The following is a 24,324-nucleotide window of genomic DNA, read 5'->3' on the forward strand; positions in this document are numbered from 1 at the left end:
TGAAGAACAATACTGAGAACAAAGCCTTTCATAAAATCTGTCATGGAAATTCAGACAAGAATAATACAAACACTATAAATGACTTTGTAAGTTTGGCTTGAAAAAAAATTCTATTATTGTAGCTGTATTGTTCATGGTTTCAGGGATGGCCATCTCTACACACTGTGTCTCTTAAAAAAAGTACTAATAACACTGATTTTGCTTTGTCTTTTTCTCTCTCTCTAGACTGTATTAAACTATGTAGGAAGAACAAAAATATGTGCTTCTTACGATGTTACATACAAACAAGTGGCCACTGAGCCATCTTCTAGGTCTGGCAGACAAGTTCCCCTTGTCAACTATGAGTAATTTTAGGTTATTCTCAGAAAACATGGATTCAGCCTTTTGTTTCCCTTTCCAGGTCAATTTCATTCTTTCTTGAAATTGGATCTGAGTGGGACCCTAGAGAATTGGGGAATGGAATCAAAAGATTGGGCCATGAGAGAAATAATTTTCTTCAATGTTCAGAAGTACTTTCTTGCTTATCATTATATGGTGCTACCTATAAGTCTTTGAGAAAGACTTTAAATGACCTTAGAAAAATTGCTTTCTCACATCCTACATCTGTGAAGTAGGAGTAATAGTTCAGAACACCTATTAAAGTGCCTGTTCCTCTAGGTACCATTATTATAAACAACAATAAAAAATGGCAAAGCAATTAGAGAAGGCAAATGTGCACTGTTGACAAAGGGTTGGGCACTTCTTAGTGGCAAAGACTCTCCCATGCATTGTAGAATGTTCAGTGACACCCTCCCTTTTAGATGTCAGTAACACCCATCTTCCCAACTCCAGTTGTAATAATGAAAAATGCTTCTAGACATTGTTAGTGCAGGGGGTGTGGTCAGAATTGTCTCCTGGTTGAGTTCACTGTTCTTGGGTAAAGCTGAATGTGTCCTTACCTGAAAGCTGACACTGCCCACGGGCAGGTAGCTGTGGTCCTCCAGCATGCTCAGATACTCGGCTACTAAGGCAGCAGCATGTACCAGGCATATGGCGGCCTCCGTGTAGCACTTCTTCTTGGTGTGTTTCTCTGCCATGTTCTGGAGCCAGGTCAGCCGCAGATCGGGAGATGTCTGGTAACTCTTGGCAATTCTGAAGACAGATTGAGTAACAGTTTTAAGGGCAGCAGGCCATGACACTGTACAACTTTTTTTTTCACCCTGATTTTCCCTTATATCTTGAAAACATGAGAGAAAAGTCAAATACTTTGACTCAACTGTTTTTGTTCCATGTCTAAGGTATGCTTGACCCCAAGAGCACTTAGTAATAGCTTTATGAAATAAATAATGTCCTTTGTCATGAATCTAAAGCAATTATCTTCCTTTCCTTTTTCTCAAAATAATGACAGAAGACAAAAGTATTGTGCCTCTTACGATGTTACATACAAACAATTTTGCCTCTGTAAATCATTTCTACAGAACAAGGACTGGAAGTCAAAGTTTTACAATTAGAACCAAATCACTTAGAAAACAATTCAGATAATAGTTAAACAGAAGATAGTGTTATAGAGTGGGTACCTCACTTTAGTGAACTAAGGTGATCTTTCTGAAAATGTGTATATGAATCAAACCACTTTGAATTTTAATTTCTACTGATTATCATACACATCTTTGGATGTCATCCAAAACAATTCTGTCCATATACCTATGGTAATTACATTAGTAAGAACTTCATAGTGACAAATATGGGATCCCCAGGTGATGCCCTTTAGATTTTATCAGAAAAGTTCACCTGTACATGAGATCCATAAGCATCTCAGGATCTTCCTGAAATTCTCTCATTTTCACTGTGTCATATAAGATGCTATTCAGATTGCAGAGAAGTTCTTCCACCTGCAAAAAATGTAAGCCCTCAAATAACTTTGGCTTTTTAGTTTGTGGAAAGGAGATAGGATTACATAGAAAACATATGTGGGGGGTACAGAAAAGCTTTGCTCAGGAAAAAAAAAAACTGAATGATAAATGTGAAGGGGACTCTAGATGGATTCTTGGTTCTTCAGTTGTTTGCAAGTCCATGTGCTTCATAGACCCTGATGTGAGTTGGCCTTGGGATCTGTGAAACAGCCCTGGATCTTCATGCTACCTCCCACTGCAACAATTTTCTTTTAAATTTGTTTGAACTAGTTTTAGTTATTTGTAACCTGAAAGGTTATAAGCTCTACTCTGAATTATCAGGGTTCTTTATACCAGATAGGAGGAAGCTTGGGACCACAACATGGGTTTCATGTTTCTGAAGCTTCCTGGATCTCTCCAAGGCTTCAGAGTTTTTAGAACCTCTGAGAACGACTTGTTCTTAGTTACAAAAGCCAAAGGGGGAGACTGCATCACACAAAACCTGATAGACTGTGTCTTGATCCATAGACCCTGGCAAGTGACTCAGCTGCAGAATATCATCTTATCCCTTCTGTCAACTTCCAGGGCTCCTAAAATTTCTTCCACCATACTCATTTCATTGAAGACCTCTATTGTACTGCCCATACTTTGCTTGGTCTTGTTGGTGAATATCTCTGCATGAATAAGATTAATTTACAGGAACATGGTGGAGAAGAAACAGGTGAGACAGGATTTGGTACAGGGGAGAGGAGAGGAAAAAGATTCTGAGAATGAGGATTTAACATTACTGGAGAAGGCAGGAGAGCTCTGGGAAAATAGGGCTCTCACACTAAGGGAAGAAAAAAAACTTCACCCATTCATTCTTTCATTCATACATTCCCTCATTCACTCTAGTGGGAACCAATCCTAGAGTAGGCTAGAAGCTGAAGTTAAAAGATAATGGTGATATGCTTTATATTTTTCTTTATTCCCTGAGCATTGCAACAGATTATTATCCTCACAAGTGTCTGTAGGACTAATCTTGTTGATAATCTCTAACTTGGTCCTTCCTCTCCTTAAAGTACTTGTGGGTCAAGCTGGTCCCTTGGAATGCACTTCTTACAATATAATTCTGGAGGGACGATGGTTACATTTCTGGGGAAGCTTTCTCCCACCAAGAAGGTAGGACAGGCTCTGATCAGCCTAGGAGTAGCCCTGGGAAAACTGGAGGAACAGCCCCTATGCTTCTGCAGAACCTCCTCCACTACCACACCGGTGCTGGGACACAGCAGCCTAGGCCTGGCTGATCAGCTCATGGAAACACCTTGGTCCAGAGTCCTGTGCCTAGACCTCTCTGTCCCTGGGAACATGCCCAGGCACCTACAGAAAACAGGGAAAACTGCAAGACACTAAAAGCCATCAGAGCTGATAGGTTCATAGATATTCTAAAATCTTCTCATCAGGTCACTTATTCAAGCTGGAAAACTTTTCTTCAAAAGCAAAATTGCAGAAAGCCAAATATACACAGAAGTCAGTCAAGAGCTGCTGTAGGTAGAGCCCTTTCTCCTTTCAGAGGGGAAGCTGAAAATCCTTCAATTCTGGTTGAACGCAGCATGCGCAGTGGTGGGGTGGTTCTTGTCTGTCTCTTGCCAAGGAGGGTCATTTTTGAGGTGACACAAAACATACAACCTTGGCCCTTCTCAGTTCAATAATTTCTACCAATGACTTTAACAAAGGTATCTTGCAGTTGCTTATCTAATGATTTACGGCTTCTTCAGAGCACAGTGGAAAATGATTCCCACTGAATGAAATCCTGAGACCAAACAGCATCCCTCTGACTCTGTCTTCCTTTTGCAGATAGGAGCTCGAGCCCCAAAGGAGTCAACATGTCCAGCGTTGCCCAGGGAAGCGATGACAAAGGTCTAATTCTCTTCAGAGGCGTGTCTACTGTCACTAGGCCTGGCACAGACCCTCAGAAGGCCTGTAATAAATGTGAATTGCCTGAATACAGCAATTTATCCTAGGGTGTGAATGACTGATAGCATCTTTACACAAGACTCCTCTTAGGGGTATTTCCTTGCCTCACTTGCCCACATTCATGTGGGTGTTTCCTGGGATTGCCTACCAAATAAACTACGTAAACTTGAATCCTTCCCTTGGGGTCTACCTTTGGGTCCTCTCAGACTAAGAGGATACTTCAGTGCCCCATCGTAAAGTTCTAATTTTTTTTTGGGGGGGTGGGTTCTGAGGATTTAACCCAGGGGTGCTTTACCATCCCTGGCCCTCTTTATTTTTTGAGACAGAGTCTCACTAAGTTGCTTAGGATCTTGATAAATTGTTGAGGCTGGCCTTGAACTTATGATCTTCCTGTCTCAGCCTCCAAGTCACTGGGATTACCGGCATGAAACAGTACACCACAGCACCTGGCTTTAATATTTTTAATGGTAAAATACCTTTCACATCCTCATCACTTGTGGATAAAAGCAAATCATAAGGTAATTAATAAATATATTTTAGCCTTTTAAAATGCATTAATTTTAAGTTTTTTTTTTAATTCTTTTCTATTTTCCAATCTTTAGGAATGAGGCTGGGGATTTTACATACATTGTTTTAAAATGTTAGGACAATTCTACCAAATATTTAAAATTATTTAGCTATAATCTTTATGCCATTCCAGATGCCATACTGCTCTTAAAATTTATCACTAAGGCCACATGTAAAACATTTATTCCAAATCTTTCCCTAAAACCATCATTCCTGATTCCACTATTCTTCCACTTTTCATTTTTTTCTCACAGTCTCAAGTTTACCAAGCAAGGAATTTATTACAAAGAAGGGAGGAAGATGGAAAATAGAGGGTAAAATTGACAGAAGAATTTAAGATTTCCAGAAACCAGTATTACCTCTTATGGAATTTCATTATTTTTTCATCTTTTACAATTTTTATTTTTATTTTTTAAATACTTTTTAGTTATACATGGACACAATACCTTTATTTATCTTTATGTGGTGCTGAGGATCCAACCCATGGCCTCACACATACTTGGTGAGCATTCTACCACTGAGCCACAACCCCAGCCCCAAATTTTATTTTTATTTTAAAAAAATATTTAATTTTTAGTTTTAGGTGGATACAATATCTTTATTTTTATGTGGTGCTAAGAATCGAACCCTGGGGCTGGGGATGTGGATCAAGCGGTAGCACGCTCGCCTGGCATGCGTGCAGCCCGGGTTAGATCCTCAGCACCACATACAAACAAAGATGTTGTGTCTGCCGAAAACTAAACAAAAAAAAAAAAGAATAAATAAATATTAAAATTCTCTCTCTCTCTCTCTCTCTCTCTCTCTCTCTCTCTCTCTCTCTCTCCCTCTCCTCTCTCCCCCCTAAAAAAAAAAAAAAGAATCGAACCCTGTACCTCATGCATGCTAGGTGAACACGCTACCACTTGAACCACATACAGAGCCCCAAATTTTTATTTTTTGAGCCACATCTCCCATTCTCCAGATGTGGCTTAAAGTTAGGGCCTAAGACCTGACAATGTGTGCTGGGCATGATGATGTGCACCTGTAACCTGTAGTTCAGCTCCTTGGGAGGCTGAGGCAAGAAGATCACTTGAGCCCAAGAGTTAAAGACCAGCCTGAGCAATATAGCAAGATCCCATCTAAAGAAAAAGAAATCCTGATGGTCTGGAAAAATCTCCATTATACCAAGTAATGAAACTTGTGCATATGTCTTTTCCATTCACTCTGGGAAAGTCATGGTAATAAAAAATATTTTGCAGTGGAAACAATTTCACCTCTCATGTGGCACTTTTACATATTAAATTATATCAGATTAGCACACTGAGATTGCCAAATTTTAATACTAAAAATTTTCATATGAATAAACCAATTCATATAAAATGACATGGCAATGTCATACAGTGAGTGATAGAAGTATCACCTGATCCAGGCCTCCCGAATCAAAGTTGAACAGTTTTCCACCATATTACACTCCCTACTGTTTAATGTAGTTAGGTTTGCTTTATTAACATGGTTATTAACTCATATACTTCTCATCATTCAGTATAACCCCTCCCCTCTTTTCTTCTGAATGCATGAAACATTAAGAACTCTTCACTTTTATTCATTTAGTTCATTTCAAATCTGTGCATGCATACAAGCATCTGGATTCATTGTAGGTGCCTGCATTTACTTATGACTTAAAAATTAACAAGGCAGCATTGCCGGATTCATCACTGGATTAAGAACTGGATGTATACAGAGCTATGACCCATAATGGCCATTAGGAGAAAAATTAATGGTGAGATATAATAGAGCTTCAAAACTTTTTTTTGGAAAAAATGACAAAATGGAAACTGTTTTTGTTTAATTCTTAAATGTATTTTATTCTTTTTCCACTTTTATAATAGCCAAAAAAAAATGACCTTCACTCATCCATTTGACCAAAATTTATCAATTCCAAGCACAGTTGTAATGTTCTGGGGAGAAACTGAACAGACCCAACATGAAAAACTTACTGCATAAATGAAAATAAATTTTTACATCTAATATTTAAAATATTTGACGTAAGAAAGACAAGCAATAAGGAGGTCCCGAATTCTTAGTACTCAAGGACACCATACTATAATGGTTGTACCTGTGTTTGAAAAGGTATTTAAAGATGTTTTTCTAATCAAAATGAGATGTATTTATCTAAATGTTGATGATAAAATGGTTATAAATATATTTTGTTTTGCTGTATCAAAACAGATATGATGGCATAAAATAAAGTTGCCCTTAGCTGGAATAAATCAGTGTAACTGACATTAGCAGCTGTGTAGTCAGTAAAGAATTATTGTTGCTATTACTTGGTGGTATTTATAAACACTTTTATTTTCTAAGTGCTTTACAATCACTTATTGTCTAATTAATATCTAATCATCTGTTTACAAGTAATAATCACACATGTAGTGCAGTTTAATCAAAACTCCAAATGCAGCCGCCATCATACTCAAGAATGCTGTATAAATTTTGGTTCCTCCTCCTTGGGGTTTGGGTCCAGACATATGACAAACCCGTAATGCAACCAAAAAAAAAAATGGATAAAGATTCTTACTTGTCTTTGAGCATTCTTTGAATTCACAACATGCCAAATATACTATCTGATGTCAGTGGATAAGTAAGACTGTAGGTGATTTTTAACAATGACTTGATTTCACACATATATTAAAAATTAATTTACTTAACTCACAAAATTGGGTGATAAAAGTACAAGGCCAGGCACCAAGTTAACAGTGAAACAGATAGTAACAATCACTCTTACTGTGATTTTAATGAAAAAAGACCAAATGTACCAAAAGTGGTTGAGGGACCTTCAGAGGTTAATAATCTAACCAGGTTCAAGTCCATACAAAGCTATTATGGTTATGAACACCTGCCAGTCTTAATTATTCAACATAAATGGATATACTGCTGTTGCCCTTTAGTATCCCCAGGTATTAATCTATAAGCAATTACAGGAACCATGAAAGGATTTTTTAAGTAAGTGAATGATATGCATATTAATCCAGGTTTTTCCCCTAGGATGAATTTTCTTATGAGTTGCTGACTCAGAGTACTTGCCTTTTTAAAGCTTTTGGTACATGCTTTTTGATACTATTATCAAATGTCTTCCAGAATGGTTAATCACATTTACACCTGTTCATATACTGTTAAACAGTTTTCTTTCTTGGTTATTGATCTGCCATATCCACTTTTATTCCTTCTTGCTGAACCACTAGGCTCACTCTCCTAGCACTGTAGCAAATACTGCAGGATCCTAAGGATTTTGCCTGTAGCCTTCAAATGTGACACCAATGAGTTCAACTGGCTAGTTGAATAATGAAGACTATCTAATGCCAGGATGGATACATTTATTCACAATTAAACTATTATTATAATCCTTAGATTTGTACTAATAGATTTTGAAGATTTGGTCTCCAAAGTGACTCTTCATCTTGTAAACCTGCACTCAGAATCTTTGAATGCACAGAAAGATTTGGTTTAATCTTCTGTATTAGGTCCATATGGCTGCTGCAACCATTTATTACAAACAGTGTCTAAAAGCAACATAGGTTTATTATCATAAGTGTGGACCAGGGTCAGAAGTCTGAAATGGGTCTCAGTGAGCTAAAATCAATGTATTGGCACAATTGCATTTCTTCTGGAGGCTCTAAGGGAGAATCCATTTCCCTTCCAGTTTCTAGAGGCTGCCTATATTACTTGGCTCATGTCCCACTTTCTTCCATTTTCAAAACCAGCAATTGCATCATTCTAGCCTTTGCTACAACAGTCTTAATCTTCTAAGTTGTCTGTTTCCATCTTTCACAGTCTCATCTTCTAAGTTGTCTGTTTCCCTCTTTTCACTTAAAAGGACCCTTGTGATTACATTAGGCCCACCAGGACACTTGCTCTCACCTCAAGATCTTTAACTGAATCACGTCTGTAAAGTCACTTTAGCTATGTAAAGACAACTTTGGGACCATTAACAGACATCTTTGAGAGGTTGTTATTCAACCTACCACACCTTTCTTAGCATGAGCTGGACCTCCAGATATTCTGAACAAAAAGTGGATTATGATTTTAATACTTAGTAATTTATGAATCCCTACTCCTTGTCAGATATAGGCATCATGCCCAATTTGCAGATAACAAGTGGTACTTAGAGACGTTAAATAATTTGCCCAAGGTCACAGAGATGGTTAGTAACAGCCAAGTTTCCAATTCAGGGCTGTGGGACTTCAAAGCCCAGGTACATTGCCTGCTGCTTTGGTATCTCAACATTTGCAATGCTCTAATCATTTTGCTCTCTGGATAGCCTTCATGTTGAAAGCTTTTCATTTAGTTTGTTTGACATTTAATGATACAACCTAGCTAGATAAAAGCTTTTATTAAGCCCCTATAAATTTAATATTTGACTCAATCAGTAGATGCCAAAGCAGAATGACATTACAAAACACACTTAAGAAGATGCCATGGCTGGGGATGTAGAACATTGGCGGAGTGCTTATCTAGCATGCCTGAGGCCCTGGGTTCCATCCCTAACAGAAGAAAACAAATGCTTTCACATTCTTTAATCTTTCAAAAAGTAGCATTGATGGATTCTTCCTCTGCAATGTAACCAGAACTGGATTCACTGTGTTTGCTTCTCTGTGAGTGACATGTACATCTCTGAATAATAATGGGTGATGCGGGCAAGAAATGATGTTTCCAAAAGCCCACAAGTATACCAAATACCATATTTTTGTATGTGGTGCTGGGGATTGAATCCAGGTCCTGGCACATGCTAGTCAAGCACTCTATCACTGAGCTATATCTCCAGCCTTTTAAATTTCGTTTGAGACAGTGTCTCAATAAGTTGTCCAAACTGGTCTCAATTTGAGACCCTCCTGCCTCAGCTCCCCCAATTAGCTGGGATTATAGGCACATTTCACACTGGGCCAGGCCTAAATATCCTATTTTAGAAAAAAAGAGAATCTAATACTTTGGGGGTCTGGTATGTCTTAATGAAGGATCTTATTGTCTTCACTCCTTACGTTTCTCAACCTTGATTGTATATTAGAATTACCTGGTGAGTTCAATATCGCTGAGTCCTGGTTTCTACACCCTACAGATTCTGGTCTGATTGACCTGGGGTTCAGCATCAGGACTTTTAAAAGTTCAGAACCACTGTGGTAAAGCACAGATGAGAGGCTTTATTAACATATGGATTTTGATCCCAAAGTAATGCTTTTTTTCAAGACAATTTTGTTTGCATCAAGAGAAGCCTTATTCGTGTATGTGTCTCAAGAAACTGGCTAGGTAAAAACCTTCAATATGTCCAAATACAATCCTTTTACACACCTAGTCTACTACTAAAGTGTCAGGTGAGAGACTATGTCAAATGGCTCACCCACAGGTGCTTGAGAGTAATGTAGCCAATGGGCCTCCACAGAAACCATCCTTTTATAGTAAAATATTCTCCTAAGTAATCAAGACAGCATGAGATAAGCACAGCTTCAAATAAAAATAATACTTTATTCAAAATGGTTTGAATAAACTTATACTACCACTCAACCATAAAAACTCAAAAGGAGTAAAACCATGACAGTGAACCATAGCAGTCCCTAGCACATGTAATATCATCATTGTTCAAAACACATTTGGGCCAGGTGCCTGTAATCCCAGTGGCTCGGGAGGCTGAGATGGGAGGATTGAGAGTTCAAAGTCAGCCTCTGCAAAAGCAAGGTGCTAAGCAACTCAGTGACACCTTGTCTCTAAATACAAAATAGGGCTGGGGATGTGTCTCAGTGGTCGAGTGCCCTTGAGTTCAATCCCAGGTACTCCCCCACCAAACAAACAAACAAGAAACCATTTGGAATAAGTCTTTTGAAATTTCCATCATGACAACTAATCAATAACTGAGAACCAGTTATTATATACTCATATCTAAATTTTAGGTATAATTTAGATTTGTCATAAACATGTCAAACATTCATTGACTTATAGTTGTTTCAAAAATATCAGAAACACTTCCTTCCAAGATGATTATGCTACTAGTGATAACCAATAAGAACAGAGAGTGGCCTATTGTGGTGGGAGATTCTTAAAGGGGATGAGATAATCCCTGTGACCCTGTCTTAAAGTGGAAAGCATTAGATACCCCAAATTAGGCTCAGAAGTAAATTATTGTAGAGCAAAGGTTTTAGAGCTTTAATGTTCATAGAAACCACCTGTAGCATTTGTTAACCATAGTTTTCTGGGGCCCAGAGGATCTAACTCAGTAGGTCAAGTAAGGTCCCTCAATATGAATTTTGATCAAGTTGGCAGATATTGCCTGAGGTTCACGCTTTAATATCGTTGTAAAGAAATTATAAAACTATAGTAAGTACAGGGGTTTACCAAGTAAGACTGTGGATATAACAATATTTTGTGTGTGTGTGTATATATACTTTTTTAAAATGATAGAAATTTTCAAAATTATGAGACATCTTGAAGAGATTCCTGTGAAAGATGGAAAGTTTAGGTATTAATAAGGATAAGAACTGCAATGGACTGAAACCCATTATATATATTTAAGCCCATGAGTTCACAGTACTATAGGTGGGGGAGAACCCCTAAAATTTTGGTGGGTTCTAGAAAACAAATGCATTACTTTGAAAACTGGAAACTACAGAGAAGGAATCAGACATTCATCTTACCTTTCCTATACAAACTGTCTAAATAGGAGTATCTCAGAATGAGTAATGAAGAAGATAAGAAAATAATGAAGAATGAAATGAATTATCCCTGCTTCCTAACCCCCTAATGAATGATTAGATCTATGCTCTGAGCATTAACCACTGATAAGATGACAAAAAGACCACCCTAAATATTTTGGACTTCTGTACTATGTATGAAATATGCCTTTCAAGTAAATAGAACCTGGCTTTGATCCCACCTCTTGATCTGAGACTAAATTAGAAAAAATACAGAAGGAATAAAACATATTTTAACACAATGGGGAAGCAATCAGTACAATCAAAGTTGTGAGAAGCTCCATAGGAAAAACTTTGTTTCTTCAACCAAAAAAAAAAAAAATGTGCAATAAACCTATGGATTGAGATTTAAAAACCATCAATTAGTCATAATGTGTGGGTATGTTATTAGTATCCCATTTCAAACAGTATAAAAACATCATTTGTGAGGCAATTAGAATCTGAACAATTTCTGAATACATGAATAAATTGTTAATTTCGGGGTATAATAATGGTATTATGTTTATATTTTTCAATTTTTAGAAGTATATACTGTAGTTAGGCACAGTGGTACAAACCTGTAATCCCAGTGACTCGGGAGACAGAGGCAGAAGGATTTCAAGTTCAGGACCAGCCTCAGTAACTTAGTGAGACTCTGTCTCAAACTAAAAAAATAAAAAGGTTAGGGATTTGACTCAGTGGTTAAGCACCCCTGGATTCAAGCCCATACCAAAATAAATAAATAAATAAAAACTAAAAGGACCAGGGATGTAGCTCATTGGTAGACTATCCCTTGGTTCAATCCCCAGTACTGGAAAAAAAAGTATATACTGTAGTATTTGCACATGAAATATATTGTTTGGATGTGGGCAGTGGATATAGCTCTAGATCAGTGATTCTCAATTGGGTACAACTTTTCCTCAAAATAAATTTAGTAATATCTGGAGACATTTTTTTGTTTTTTACAACTTGGAGGATGGTGCTCCAGGCATCTAGTGAGTGAAGGCCACAGCTAAACATCCTATAATGCACAAGGCACTCCTCCACTAGAGGGGGATGGCCCTGCCTGGTCCTCTGACAACTTTGGGTCATGCAGGCAGAGGCTTGAGGTACAGTTCATATGAGTACTGGAGAATGTGATCCTCCTGGCACAGGAAAGAATGGGAGGCCTGTGAGCTGTTGTTTCAGGGCCATCTCTCACACCCTTCCTTATTTCCCTTGAAATGCTGTTATGAGGTAGTTTCTAATCACCAATTCTATTCTGTTGGGAGAGGCGGGTACCTACCCTGCTCCTCTCAGTATACAGTTATAGATAGAAATCCACTTACTTGTGGCCTATAGTGGGCCCCGGAGCGATGGGTGTGGGACTCATCTGGCCCATTTTGTTTCAGTGTTATCTTTTTCAGTGTGTGAAGATAAGACTATGAGAAACTGGCAGCATTAGCTACTGTTTCTTTTGCTGTCTATGTAAGTAATAAACTGTCTGAATCTAAAAGTGACTTGTTGTACTTTTGCCAGTCGAATCAGTCAGACCTTGGCCTGGCCTGGCCTTGTGTGTGTGCATGTCACAACAAAAAATTATCCCACCCCAAATGTCAGTAATGTTGAGGCAACATTGGTCATGAGTTGATCACTGTTGAGGCAAGGTGGGGAGTATGTGAGTAGTTCAAATGGCAATGTATGATTTTGTCTAATTTTGTATCAGTCTGAAACTCTTCATAAGAAAAATTATATTTAAAAAAAAGAAAAATTATATATTTAAAAAAAATTATTTTAGTTGTATATAGTCACAATACCTTTATTTATTTCTGTGTAGTGCTGAGGATTGAACCCAATGCCTCACACATGCCAGGCAGGTGCTCTACCACTGAGCCACAACCCCAACCCCTGAAAAAAAAAAAAAAAAAAAAAAAATATATATATATATATATATATATATATATATATATATATATATATACATATATATAATTTTTGTGGTTGTAGATGGACAGCATGCTTTTACTTTATTTGTTTCATTTTTATGTGGTGCTAAGGATTGAACCCAGTGCCTCACACATGTTAGGCAAATGCTCTGCCACTGAGCTACAGCCCCAGCCCCAGAAATTATATTTTTTTTAAAAAGTGGTCACCTTGGTTTATTTGGCATCTGGCACTTTAAGTACCTAAACTCAGACAATATGTGTAAATGCATGATGTCAGGCTTCTACCTCCACCACAAAATTAAAAAACCGTGTTCTTGAGCAAATGTTTTGACCTCTTTTAGCCTCAGTTTTCTCCATAATAAAATAAGGCTAATAGTGCACCTAAAGATTTTGTGGACATTAAATATAAGTCAAATGTTTGCCTCAAATAAATACTTTCATTAGATCTTCCTTTGTTCTTGTTGTCTACTACTTTTCAATACAGAAAGGCAATGAGACCCTTCTGTTATCCAGATAAATCATTTTGATCCACTCAATTTGTTTTCAAATAATTCCCTGAAAAATATAGGGGGCATTAGTATGAGATGTTTTGTTCTGAGGATTTATTTTATTTTATTTTAGGTACTGGGATTAAACATGGGGCACTTTGCCACTGAGCTACATCCCGGCCACCTTTTTATATTTTTTTTTTAAATGTTGAGACAGGGTCTCACTAAGATGCTGAGGGCCTTGCTAATTTGCTGAGGCTGGTCTCAAACTTGCAATTGTCCTGTCTCAGCCTCCCAGGTTACTGGGATTATAGGTGTGTGCCATCTCACCTGGTTTGTTCTGAGGGTTTCAAACAGCAAAACCTAGAAGGCCCTAGAGGCTAGGGAGTGAGAAGGAAGGTAGTATTTAATTCAGTAGTTTACAATAATGGTGATTTTTCCCCACAGGGGACATTTTTAAGTGTCTGGAGACATTTTTGCTTGTCACAACTTGGAGGGGCACTACTGGTATCTAATGGTTAGAGACCAGAATGCTGTTAAGGATCCTACCATGCACAGGATAATCCTACAACAAAAAATTGTCTAATCCAAAATATCAGTAGTAGCAAGGTTGAGAAACCCTAGGGTAAGGTGACCAAAATTCCTTGATGAAGTTTTTCCTGAGTAATTAACTTTGCCTTTCTTTGTTCTTCTTACCTAACACATACAGGTTATTAAAAGCATGCTCAGGAGAAATCATTCAAAAATGTGATTACTCTAATTCTGAGGCCCTAATTTGTTATTCATTTCTTTATGAAGAAAAAAAAACTGAGTAGTGTTCTGATCTTATTGCCTTTGAGTTTCAAATACCAAACTCCAAGCTTGCACTGATTATCTTCTTAATTAATAGACTGCGAAGGCAGGGCATCTCTTTATTAACTAGTGAAAAGTATCATCTCCTGACAACTCTATATAGTCTTTGTTCCCAACTATGGGGAGGATTAGGATAAAGCAGATTCAGACACTACTCCCCATATGGATTATATTTCTCTTATTAAAATAGCCCATCTCCATTTAGATGATGTCTGCCTACTATCAGTATTAAATAGAAACAACTATGTGCAATTTGTCCTCCATCCTGTTTCTGAAGTCAGGGAACTTGAAGTCAAAAACACAGTGCTGTTGGGCTGGGGATATAGTTCAGTTACAGAACACCTACCTAGCATGTGTAGAGTCCTGGATTCAATTCCCAGTATCCAAAAACAAAACAAAACAAACATAAAATCCCACAGTGCTACGTGGACTGAAGGAAAGAGATTCATGGTGATAACTGTGTATTCAGATGGCAAACCATAGGTGTTTTGTGAGGTGTTTTGTGTGTTTTGGGGGGCAGTAAAATAAATATTTTAGAAGATAATGGTGGGGGTGGGGAATGGAGAAAATCTCTATGGAATTAGAATTTCTTAAGGATCTATGATATGGCCCTATTTCTTTATTTCTCTGTCATCACACCATACCCCTTTTATGAAAACTGCTTTACCCCACAGCCCAGGAAAATTGTGTTGGGACACCTGATTAAGGGAGTCAACCTGGACATTGTGGCATGTCCCTGTAGTCCCAGCTACTTGGGAGGCTGAAGTCAAAAGATTGCTTGAGTCTAGGAGTTTAAGACCAGCCTGGGCAACATAGTGAAACCTGGTCTCAAAAGAGGGAGAGCACCAAGTCATTGCTTTTTCAGTGGTTTCTCATATCTTCATATTTCTTCATTCATGAATAAGAATAAGAGTGGGGTGCAGTGGTGCATACCAGCAACTCAGGAAGCTGAAGCAAGAGGATCTCAAGTTTGAGGTCAGCTTGGGCAACTTAGTGAGACTCTATGTCAAAATAAATTTTTTAAAAAATGGACTGGGATATAGCTTGCAGGTGGAATGTTCCTGGGTTTAGTCCCCAGTATCACATACACACAAAAAGAATAAGAAGAACAGATGGACGCTAAATGGGTCAAGAGCTGAGCTGTAGGCAGAGTATTAGAACAAATGGAGTGAATGTCCCTTCTGAGGGCTTCTCAAAGCTGCCCTGATTCTTGTTTTTGCTGAGGCATGCTTTTCCACTTTCTGTGGATTTTATAAGATAATCCTTTGCATTCTCCACTCCGGAAATCACCCTTCTGAAAGAGCTAACTTAGTGAGTGCCATTCCTTGAAACTATGAAATCTGTGTCTAAGATAGATATACAGATGTGTCCAATAAGAGATGAGACTAACATGATAAATGAAACCAAGAGCTTGCCTAACAGTTATTTGTACTTCATGCATGGGAGGGTTAAGTTCTCCCCCAAAGATCAGCTCACAGTGAATTTTCCTTCTTAGAAACCATATCATTCTAGATTGTTTCATATATTGTGTTATAACTCCTTTATTTTGTTGTGTTAAACTATTGTTTATTTTATAATATCAACTTATTCTCATTTGTGCCTTGATATTTATCTCTTATATGGTTAGTTAACTCATGAACAATCAGATTTGGGAAGGGCAGCTCATATTCATAGGATCTATTCACTTTTTTACATTTTAAATCATCTCCAACTCACTCAGACTGGCTTCTATCTCTACTATTCCACTAAAACTGAGTTATGTTTCTAAGTTTTTCAAAAGGATCATTTATAGCAGTGGTTCTTGATTACAGAAGATTTCCCCACAAACACCACAAGAGTTATTTTGCAATGTCTGGAGATAATTTGATTACTATGTGGGTATTGCTACTAGCATCTGGTGAATAGAGGCCAGGGATGCTACTTAACATCCTACATTGCTCAAGCCAGCCTCCACAAGGAATTGTCCAACTAAAAATATCAATAATGATGAGGTTTAAAAATCCTGCTTTAGGACCAAGATGGATCTTTGGGATAAATGACACAAGTCAAAATAGTTAAAGGATTTTTTTTTTTTTTGCAGGGGGTACCAGGGATTGAACTCAGAGGCACTCAGCCACTGAGCCACATCCATAGCTTTATTTTGCTTTCTATTTGGAGATAGGGTCTCACTGAATTGCTTAGCACCTCACCATTACTGAGGCTGGCTTTGAACTTGCGATCCCCCTGCCTCAGCCTCCTGAGCCACTCAGATTACAGGCATGTACCACTGCACTCATCTGCCTCCTGAGCCACTGGGATTACAGGCATGTACCATTGCACCCCTCTAGGCAAAGGATTTAAGTAGACATTTCTCCAAAGAAGATGTACAAATGGCCATTAACCACATGAAAATGCTCATCATTAGCCATTAGGGAAATGCAAATCAAAACCACAATAACACATCCCTTCACACCCACTAGGACATTTAAAAAAAATAATATTTTATTAGTTGTAGATGGACACATACCTTTATTTTTAAATTTAATTTTATGCAGTGGAAAGGATTGAACCCAATGCCTTATACATGCTTAAGTGCTTTACCACTGAGCTACAACCTCAGCCCCCACTAGGACATTTTTAAAATCTGGAAAGTAGCTGGGCACCATGGCTTATGCCCACAATCCTAGCAACTCATGAGGCTAAGGCAGGAGGATCACAAGTTCGAGGTCAGCCTCAGCAATTTAGCAAGGCCCTAAGCAACTTGTAAAGATCCTGTTTCAAAAAATAAAAAGGGCTGGAGATGTAGCTCAGTGGCAGAGTACCCCTTATGTACAATTCCCTGTACAAAAACAAACAAACCCTGAAAAATAAAAAGTATTGGTGAGAATTGAAAAGTTGGAACTCTCATGGATTGCTGGAGGGGAATGTAAAATAGTGCAGCCTTTTTGGAAAGCAGTTTGGCACTTCCTCAAAAAGTTAAAAAATAGACTTACCATTAGACCTACTAATTCCATTCCTAGCTTTACACCAGGAGAATTAAGAACATATGTTCACAAACAAGACTTGTATGTGAATATCGTAAGAAGCATTATTCACGATAAGTAAATAGTGGAAAATGTCCATCAACTAATGAATGGGGAGACAAATTGTGATATATCCACACAATGGAATGTTATTTGGCCATAAATGGGAACCAAGTACTGATACATGCCTCAACATGTATGAATATTAAAATCATATGCTAAGTCAAAGAAGCCAAATACAAAAGACTACATGTTATATAATTGTACTTATATGAAATTGTTACTGAACCAGGTCATTTTACTCACCATGAAATATACCAATCTATGAAACAAAGAGATTTGCAAAAAAGAAAGTTAATTCACAAGGCAACCAATTGTGAAGAGACAAGAGACCCAAGTCTCAAATCTACCCACCAAGATTTGGCCTTGTGGATATTTATATTCTGAGGCATGATGAAAGGTGACTGGAAGTTAACAAAGAGCAGGTCAAATAAGTTTAGCCTAGAGGGTTTATTCTGGTTTTCCCTTGATTTCAAAACATCCAGAATGGGTAAATACCTATAACAGAAAGTAGATTAGTGGTTTACCTACTGCTGGGAGCATAGGAGGAGGTATGTGGGGAGTGACTGGTAGTGGGTATTAGCCACATGAGAAAGAATTCAGATAATACGTATAAGTCCTAACCATCTCTCTTTGATGGGTCCAGCTCCTGCCCCTCTGGATAAGCTGAGAAAGAGTTGTAAAAGGTGAACCTGCCATCTATTGTATCTCTGAGCCAGTCCTTCCCAGTCAATAAATATCACAAACCTATAGCAATCCTAGAAGACCGGCAGGGATTGAATAAGAGAGCCTTGTAAATGGTGACCACAACATCTTTGTTATAGTGCTAATGGTAATGTTAATCAATTTAGAGTCTGGAGTCAAGTTGAAGTTGGTCCACCTAACATTGAATCATGCTTCAAAGGCTAGACTGAAACTCATTCATTCTCCTAGATGACCTGGAGGTAATCCTAGATGGACAAAATCAGGATTCCCTGGACAAGAAAGATACAGAATAAATAGTGATTTAAATTCCTTTCACTCACTCAAAAAACATTTACTAAGCGTCCCCAGGAGCCATGCATCCAAGATGAATGAGATAGTTTCCACTCTTAAGAACATCTAGAGGGCCTGGAATTGTGGCTCAGAGGTAGAGTGCTCCCCTAGGACGGGCGGGAGGGACCCGGGTTCAATTCTCAGCACCACATAAAAATAAAGGCATTGTGTTGTGTCCATCTACAAAAAAAATTCATATTCTCATTCTCTCTCTCTCTCTCTCTCTCTCTCTCTCTCTCTCTCAAAAAAAAGAACATCTAGAACAAGAATATATATGTAGAACAAACTTTTAAAAGATTGCTTTAGGGTAGCAGATGTAGCTCAGTTGTACAACACATGTTTAGCATCCAGGAAGGCTTGAGTTCCATCCTCAAAACAAAAACAAAGTATACACCAATGAAAAAAATTAAATAAAAAATATATGTGAGGTATGTTGGTCATTGTTTTCAAAAGAAATTATCATGTAAATTACTCTGTGCTTTTATTTATGACTTGAATCAATGGAACTAAGGAAAACATATTTGAAACAGATATTATGTTTCTCTTGGTCCTGGACCATACTTTCCAATTTTTAAAATTCTTTATCTCTTTCTCTCTCAGGTATATGGGGGTGGGGTGATTTGTCATTCATGGAAAGACACAGAATTTTAAAATGTTATAAAACCTGGGGCAGGTTGTGTCCACCTGTCCATATTCAGAGGGGAGAAGTGTCAGAAGAGAAACCTCTGGCAGTGATCATATATTTGCTAATTGAATTAAGAGGATTTGTGACCCTTTAGAAGGACACAAAGACTATGTTGAGTTAGGTGAAGGCTGCACAAATAGAAGCCTGTTCCTGTAATATTAGGGTTCATGGTCAGGAATTAGAGATGAGAGGAAAGAAGGTTTAATGATGTTTTGGAACAAAAAGTAAAAATGCAACTACTTTTCCTTTAGGTGGCTTAAAAATGCTCAGCTTCATAAATCTGAGCATTCTAAGTTGTTCAAATAAAATCTTAAATATTTAATGTGTATTTACATTGTTTCTATGAATTTTTCTTTCTCTGATTATGGCCTGTAGGCTAGAAATTTTCCTTATGGAAGACAAGAAAGCAACAAATCATGTTCTTTGAAACTTATAACTAAACTGAGGAATTGGGTTTTATTTTTGCTAAAAATGCATTAATGTTTGGTATGATGGATCTCAATAGGCTGTAAGAAATCACCTCAGCTACGGATTTAGACATACAAGTAAGTTTCAGTCTGGAGGTGTAGCTCAGTGGTAAAGTGCTTACCTACTATACCCAAGATCCTGGGTTTGATCCCAGCACTGAAAACAAATAAAACCACAAGTATCATTCCTATCTTTTTTTTTTTGGTGCTGGGGATTGAATCCAGGGCCTTGTACATTTGAGGTAAGCACTCTACCAACTGAGCTACATGCCCCACTTTCATTCTTCTCTAAACAAGTCGAAATTCTCTCTTCTATCATGTTCATTACCTAGAACCAGCACAGTACCAGCAAATGCACTCAACATGGTGTTTTAGGACTAATGGAGCTAACTGATGACTAGTGCCTTGGGAAGGCAACATATTTGATGCCCACTCTCCCCTCTGAAAAAGCTGGCAGATTTAGTTTCCAAATCCATAGGCCAGATCACATGCCCCTCCCTTCCCACCTGAATGCCCAGAAGTCATCTCTTTCTCACAGATGGGAAGTCCTTATCTTACCATGAAGACTTGGGAACAAAGACTGGTAAAGGAGGAAGAAGAAAAAAAAAACAGAAGATATTTTTCCATTTGATTCATGTATTCTCTGTAGAAAATCTAAGTCCACTTCAGTAAATAGTATCTTGGAAGAACTGTCAATCAACAGATATTTAGCCAATCCTACTATGTTCCAGGCACTATCCTGGGTCCACAGGAGCACCTCTTCCAAGGAATCACAGAATATAGGGGGAGAAGTGAAGGTTTTGGAATTAGATCTTGAGCTAGTCAAAATTTCAGTGTGGAAGTATGTTGTGCTACCAATTTACTGTATGATCCAAAGGAAGAGAGGAAGGTAAATCAATAGCATAAAGCGATCTTACAGAGAATTTAGAAATAGCAAAAGGGTTACTAGAAATAAGTAGGGTAGCCACATTATTTCCTACAAGGTCACCTTAGGGGATCCCTGTTTTAATGAATAAATAAAAATGATGTGTAATTATCATATCAATTGCTTGCATCTAAGTGAGTGCTTCTGGAGTTATTTGATGGTGCTTAAAAATCTTTGGTCTCTGAAATGCATTTAACAGTCTCCTTGACTCTTATGTACATTATTAATTTGCAGACCAAAGTTAACTTGTACTATGCAAATGAGGAGATTTTAAATGAATGAGATTTTAATGTAAGATTTTAAATCTATATTATTTGTTACAAAACTTAAATATATTTTGAGGACATTTGTCAACATATCTAAAAGAGACATTATGATTTTGAGCAATATTGTTTAAAAGAAATTTCCATGATTATGGAATATTCTGTAATTGCACTGTCCAAATGAGGTAGTTACTAGTCATGTGTAGCTGTTGAGCACTTGAAATGTGGCTAGTGTGACTGAGGAAAAGAATTTCAAATTTTGTTTAAATTTAAATTTAAATAGCCATATGTGGTAGTGCCCAATAGCCATATGTGGTAGTGTCCACCTTATTTGACAACACAGGTTTAAAGAAAAATTGAAATTGAATTTGAGGAACCTGAATTTCAGCACTACCTTGGACAATTAACTTCTACGAGCTCCAATTTTGTCACTTGAAAATGAGATTATGAATAATATCAACTTCACAGGATTTGGGGCAAGAGGAATAGGAATAATGTTTGGGCATTCTCCTATTTCCAAAAAGTGCTAACCAAATTTAAATATGTGGGATGTAAATAACCAACTTTATCACTTAAAGAGAGTTTCCATTCTCAGAAAGCTCTAAAATACTATTAAATTCATAGTTGTCCTCACTTTTCAGATACAATATTTAATGATGCTTGTAACTATTGGCTGATAAGCCACACCGTTAGCAATAACCAGAAATGGTCATGTGTTAGTGTGGGATAACAGTGCATGGTGTACAAAAACCCTGACAGAAAGTTAACTTTATAAAAGTTGATATCACCTGTGTGAGAAAAGTACAGTACATTGAGAACTGAGAAACATGATAAAAATGCTAATATAATCCCTCCTTTAATATTGTTACAATTAACAATGTAATCCATTTTGATTGCCCATGGAGGACAAATAAACCCATTCCATTTATCAGGGAGGAACTCAGGCACAAATTAGCAAAATAGACCAGTGGCTAGGAGATGGAGCCCTTTCAGTGAACGTAATCACATGAAGCAAGGCATAGAATGTACTTAGAACAGGGCATGCCACCTAAGGACCAAAAATGCCAGTCATTATTATGATAAGTGATGCTATTGGGTGACCATGAAATTGGAGGCCTTTGTCTATTTTTGAGTTCATAAACAGTATGAGAGTACAAAGTGGTATTTGCACAGATTTGATTCTACATGACTCCAACATGGAAAGAACATATTGATTATATCTGCACTAGTCAAGAACTGAATTTAGTTGTTTTGATACCATTTCAAATCTATTTTTTGAATGAAGAATGAATCAATGGTTAAATGCCTCCTGATTATCCCATTAATTGAATTAAACAAATGATAATATGGTGGAATAAAATTGACCAAATTATGCTGTATACATATATGAGTATACCATAGTGAATTTCACCTTTATGTATATTTATATATCACTAATTAAAATAACAATAACTAGAAGGAAGACCAGGAGAGTGGAGGAAAGGGAAGAGGAGAAGGGAAGAGATTAGGGAAAGAGGAAGTCCTGGGGACTGAAATGAAGCAGATTATATTCCATGCATGTATGATTATGTCAAAATGAACTCCAATATTATAACTATAATGCACTAATAAAAACATTAAAAATAAACCCATATACCTTCAATATGCAAATTTCTCTAAAGCCAAGATAACATGATGGCTATCTGAAAAGGGACCAACTAGGGAAAATGGTCTACCAGTCATCAGCTTAAGTGTCCAGTGGATGTGGACCCAGATTACTTTCTGAGCCTATGGTGCTTAACGCAGCTATTCATATCCATTCCAAGGTACACAGGAAGATTTTGAAGGAGTTCTGGGACAGAAAAGATAGGACCATGTCTTAAGGCCTGAGAAACCCCTTTCAGGTTAATGGAGTAAAAGTCGTTTCACCATTATAACACCAGAGAAATCATGCTGTTTCTGGGAAGATTGCCTCTGATCTTAAATTTCTTCTTCACATTATCTAGATTCTCCTTAAAACTTTGTCCCACTGCCCAAACTTTCTCCATCTAGAACTTATTTCATTTAACAAAGCTACCCTTCAAACACACATTCCTCTGGACAATCCCCAAAATTAAAGACCACATAAGATAAACTCATTTATGTGATAGTCACACAGCATGGAACTGTCATGTATAATTAAAAAGAATAAACAAAATTAAAAAAATGGAACATTTTTATTAGGAGAATTCCTCATTTTATAAGACAATGGACATTTTGTTAAAACATTTCTCCAATGTCCTCAGGCTCCCACATCATCATTCTTTGCCTTGGGCTACCTATATTTCTTCATATTTAATTGATAAATTGACTTTATTTTTGGCTTTGGCGCTGGGATTAAACCCAGGGTCTCAAATATGCTAAGCATACACTCTACCACTGAGCTACACTCCCAGCCCCTGATTTTTTTAAGAAAGTGAGTCGGCTCCTATTGCCTAACTCTATACAAGGAGCTTACACATTCCATAAGGGGATAAAGAAATATTAGCCACATTTTGTTTTTCTTTTTTATCACCTTAATAAGATGGATATATTTCCATTTTTAGTGGGACTCTATTAATTAGTACAGGTCTGTTATATTAGCAGATACAGAAGACTTTACTCTTTGAACTAACTTTGATGTCAAAGGCAAAAATCAATAAGAAATTGGTTACATATTTATTACCTTGCACCAGAGTTTGGGAGTGCAATTGTTCTTGGTGTCCTCCTCCATGGTGCATTCCTGGTGGCCCACCATGTCTACCTCTGATCTCTTTCCCTTTTCACTAGGATCCTCTTCCCTTTCAAGTTCTTATGAATCCCTAAGTGAAATTTTTGTTGTTCTAGACAGGAACACTTGACCAAAGGTCAAGCCAGCTCTCTATGCCCAGTGCTTAAAGATGAGCTTGGAGGAACTAGGAGTGTCCAGTTATTGAATAAGCAGACATTCAAGTTGCCCGACACTCTTCCTTTATTTACCACAAGCCTCCTCTTGTCCTCTCTGGACTGTTGTTCATTGACAATTGCTGTGCTCTGGACTGGCGCTATGATGGCCTGTTGTGTGGGGACAGGCAGGTTGTGGTGAAAGCTGCAGTTGTGAAAAAGGCCATTGTTTAATTTACCCTGTCCCTCGCTGGAGCTATGGCAACAAATTCCGTTGGTGAATTAACTATGTCATTGTGTGCCGGCTCAATTGATTATGCTCTCGGAATGACAAACATTTTCTTTTTTTTCCAAGATAAGAAAGTAGTCAAAACCTTGAAGTGTTAATATACAAATCAGCACTTTCTTTAAATAGGAAAATAAAGATGGAGAAAATAAATCACTCAAATGTACTTTGATTCTAATAAACATTTTTATTCCTTCCAAGGAGTTATTCTAAGCACCACTGATAAAGAATTTGTGCATTTTAACAATGTGGAATCTTCATAATTTCTGTTAAGGTAATGTCCCCTCAGATAACTCTGGGTATGTGAAAAAGAACTCTTTAAATATGCATGTGCTGAAGCCTTTCTGAGAAAAAGATTCTTTTAAAATCT

General features: G+C 37.5%; 1 protein-coding gene across 1 annotated transcript in view; it reads right to left on the reverse strand.

Moving 5' to 3' along the window:
- LOC144250955 (dedicator of cytokinesis protein 8-like) overlaps positions 1–23,543 on the reverse strand; it is a 40,737-nt gene extending 17,194 nt beyond the window's left edge. The window contains 3 exon segments of the mRNA XM_077794114.1: positions 939–1,131; positions 1,771–1,871; positions 23,472–23,543. Of these exon segments, the coding sequence (XP_077650240.1) occupies positions 939–1,131; positions 1,771–1,871; positions 23,472–23,543 (366 nt within the window).
- Positions 23,544–24,324: the final 781 nt, after the last annotated feature.

The sequence above is a fragment of the Urocitellus parryii genome, chromosome Y, assembly GCF_045843805.1.
Source record: "Urocitellus parryii isolate mUroPar1 chromosome Y, mUroPar1.hap1, whole genome shotgun sequence".
NCBI classification, from domain to species: Eukaryota; Metazoa; Chordata; class Mammalia; order Rodentia; family Sciuridae; genus Urocitellus; species Urocitellus parryii.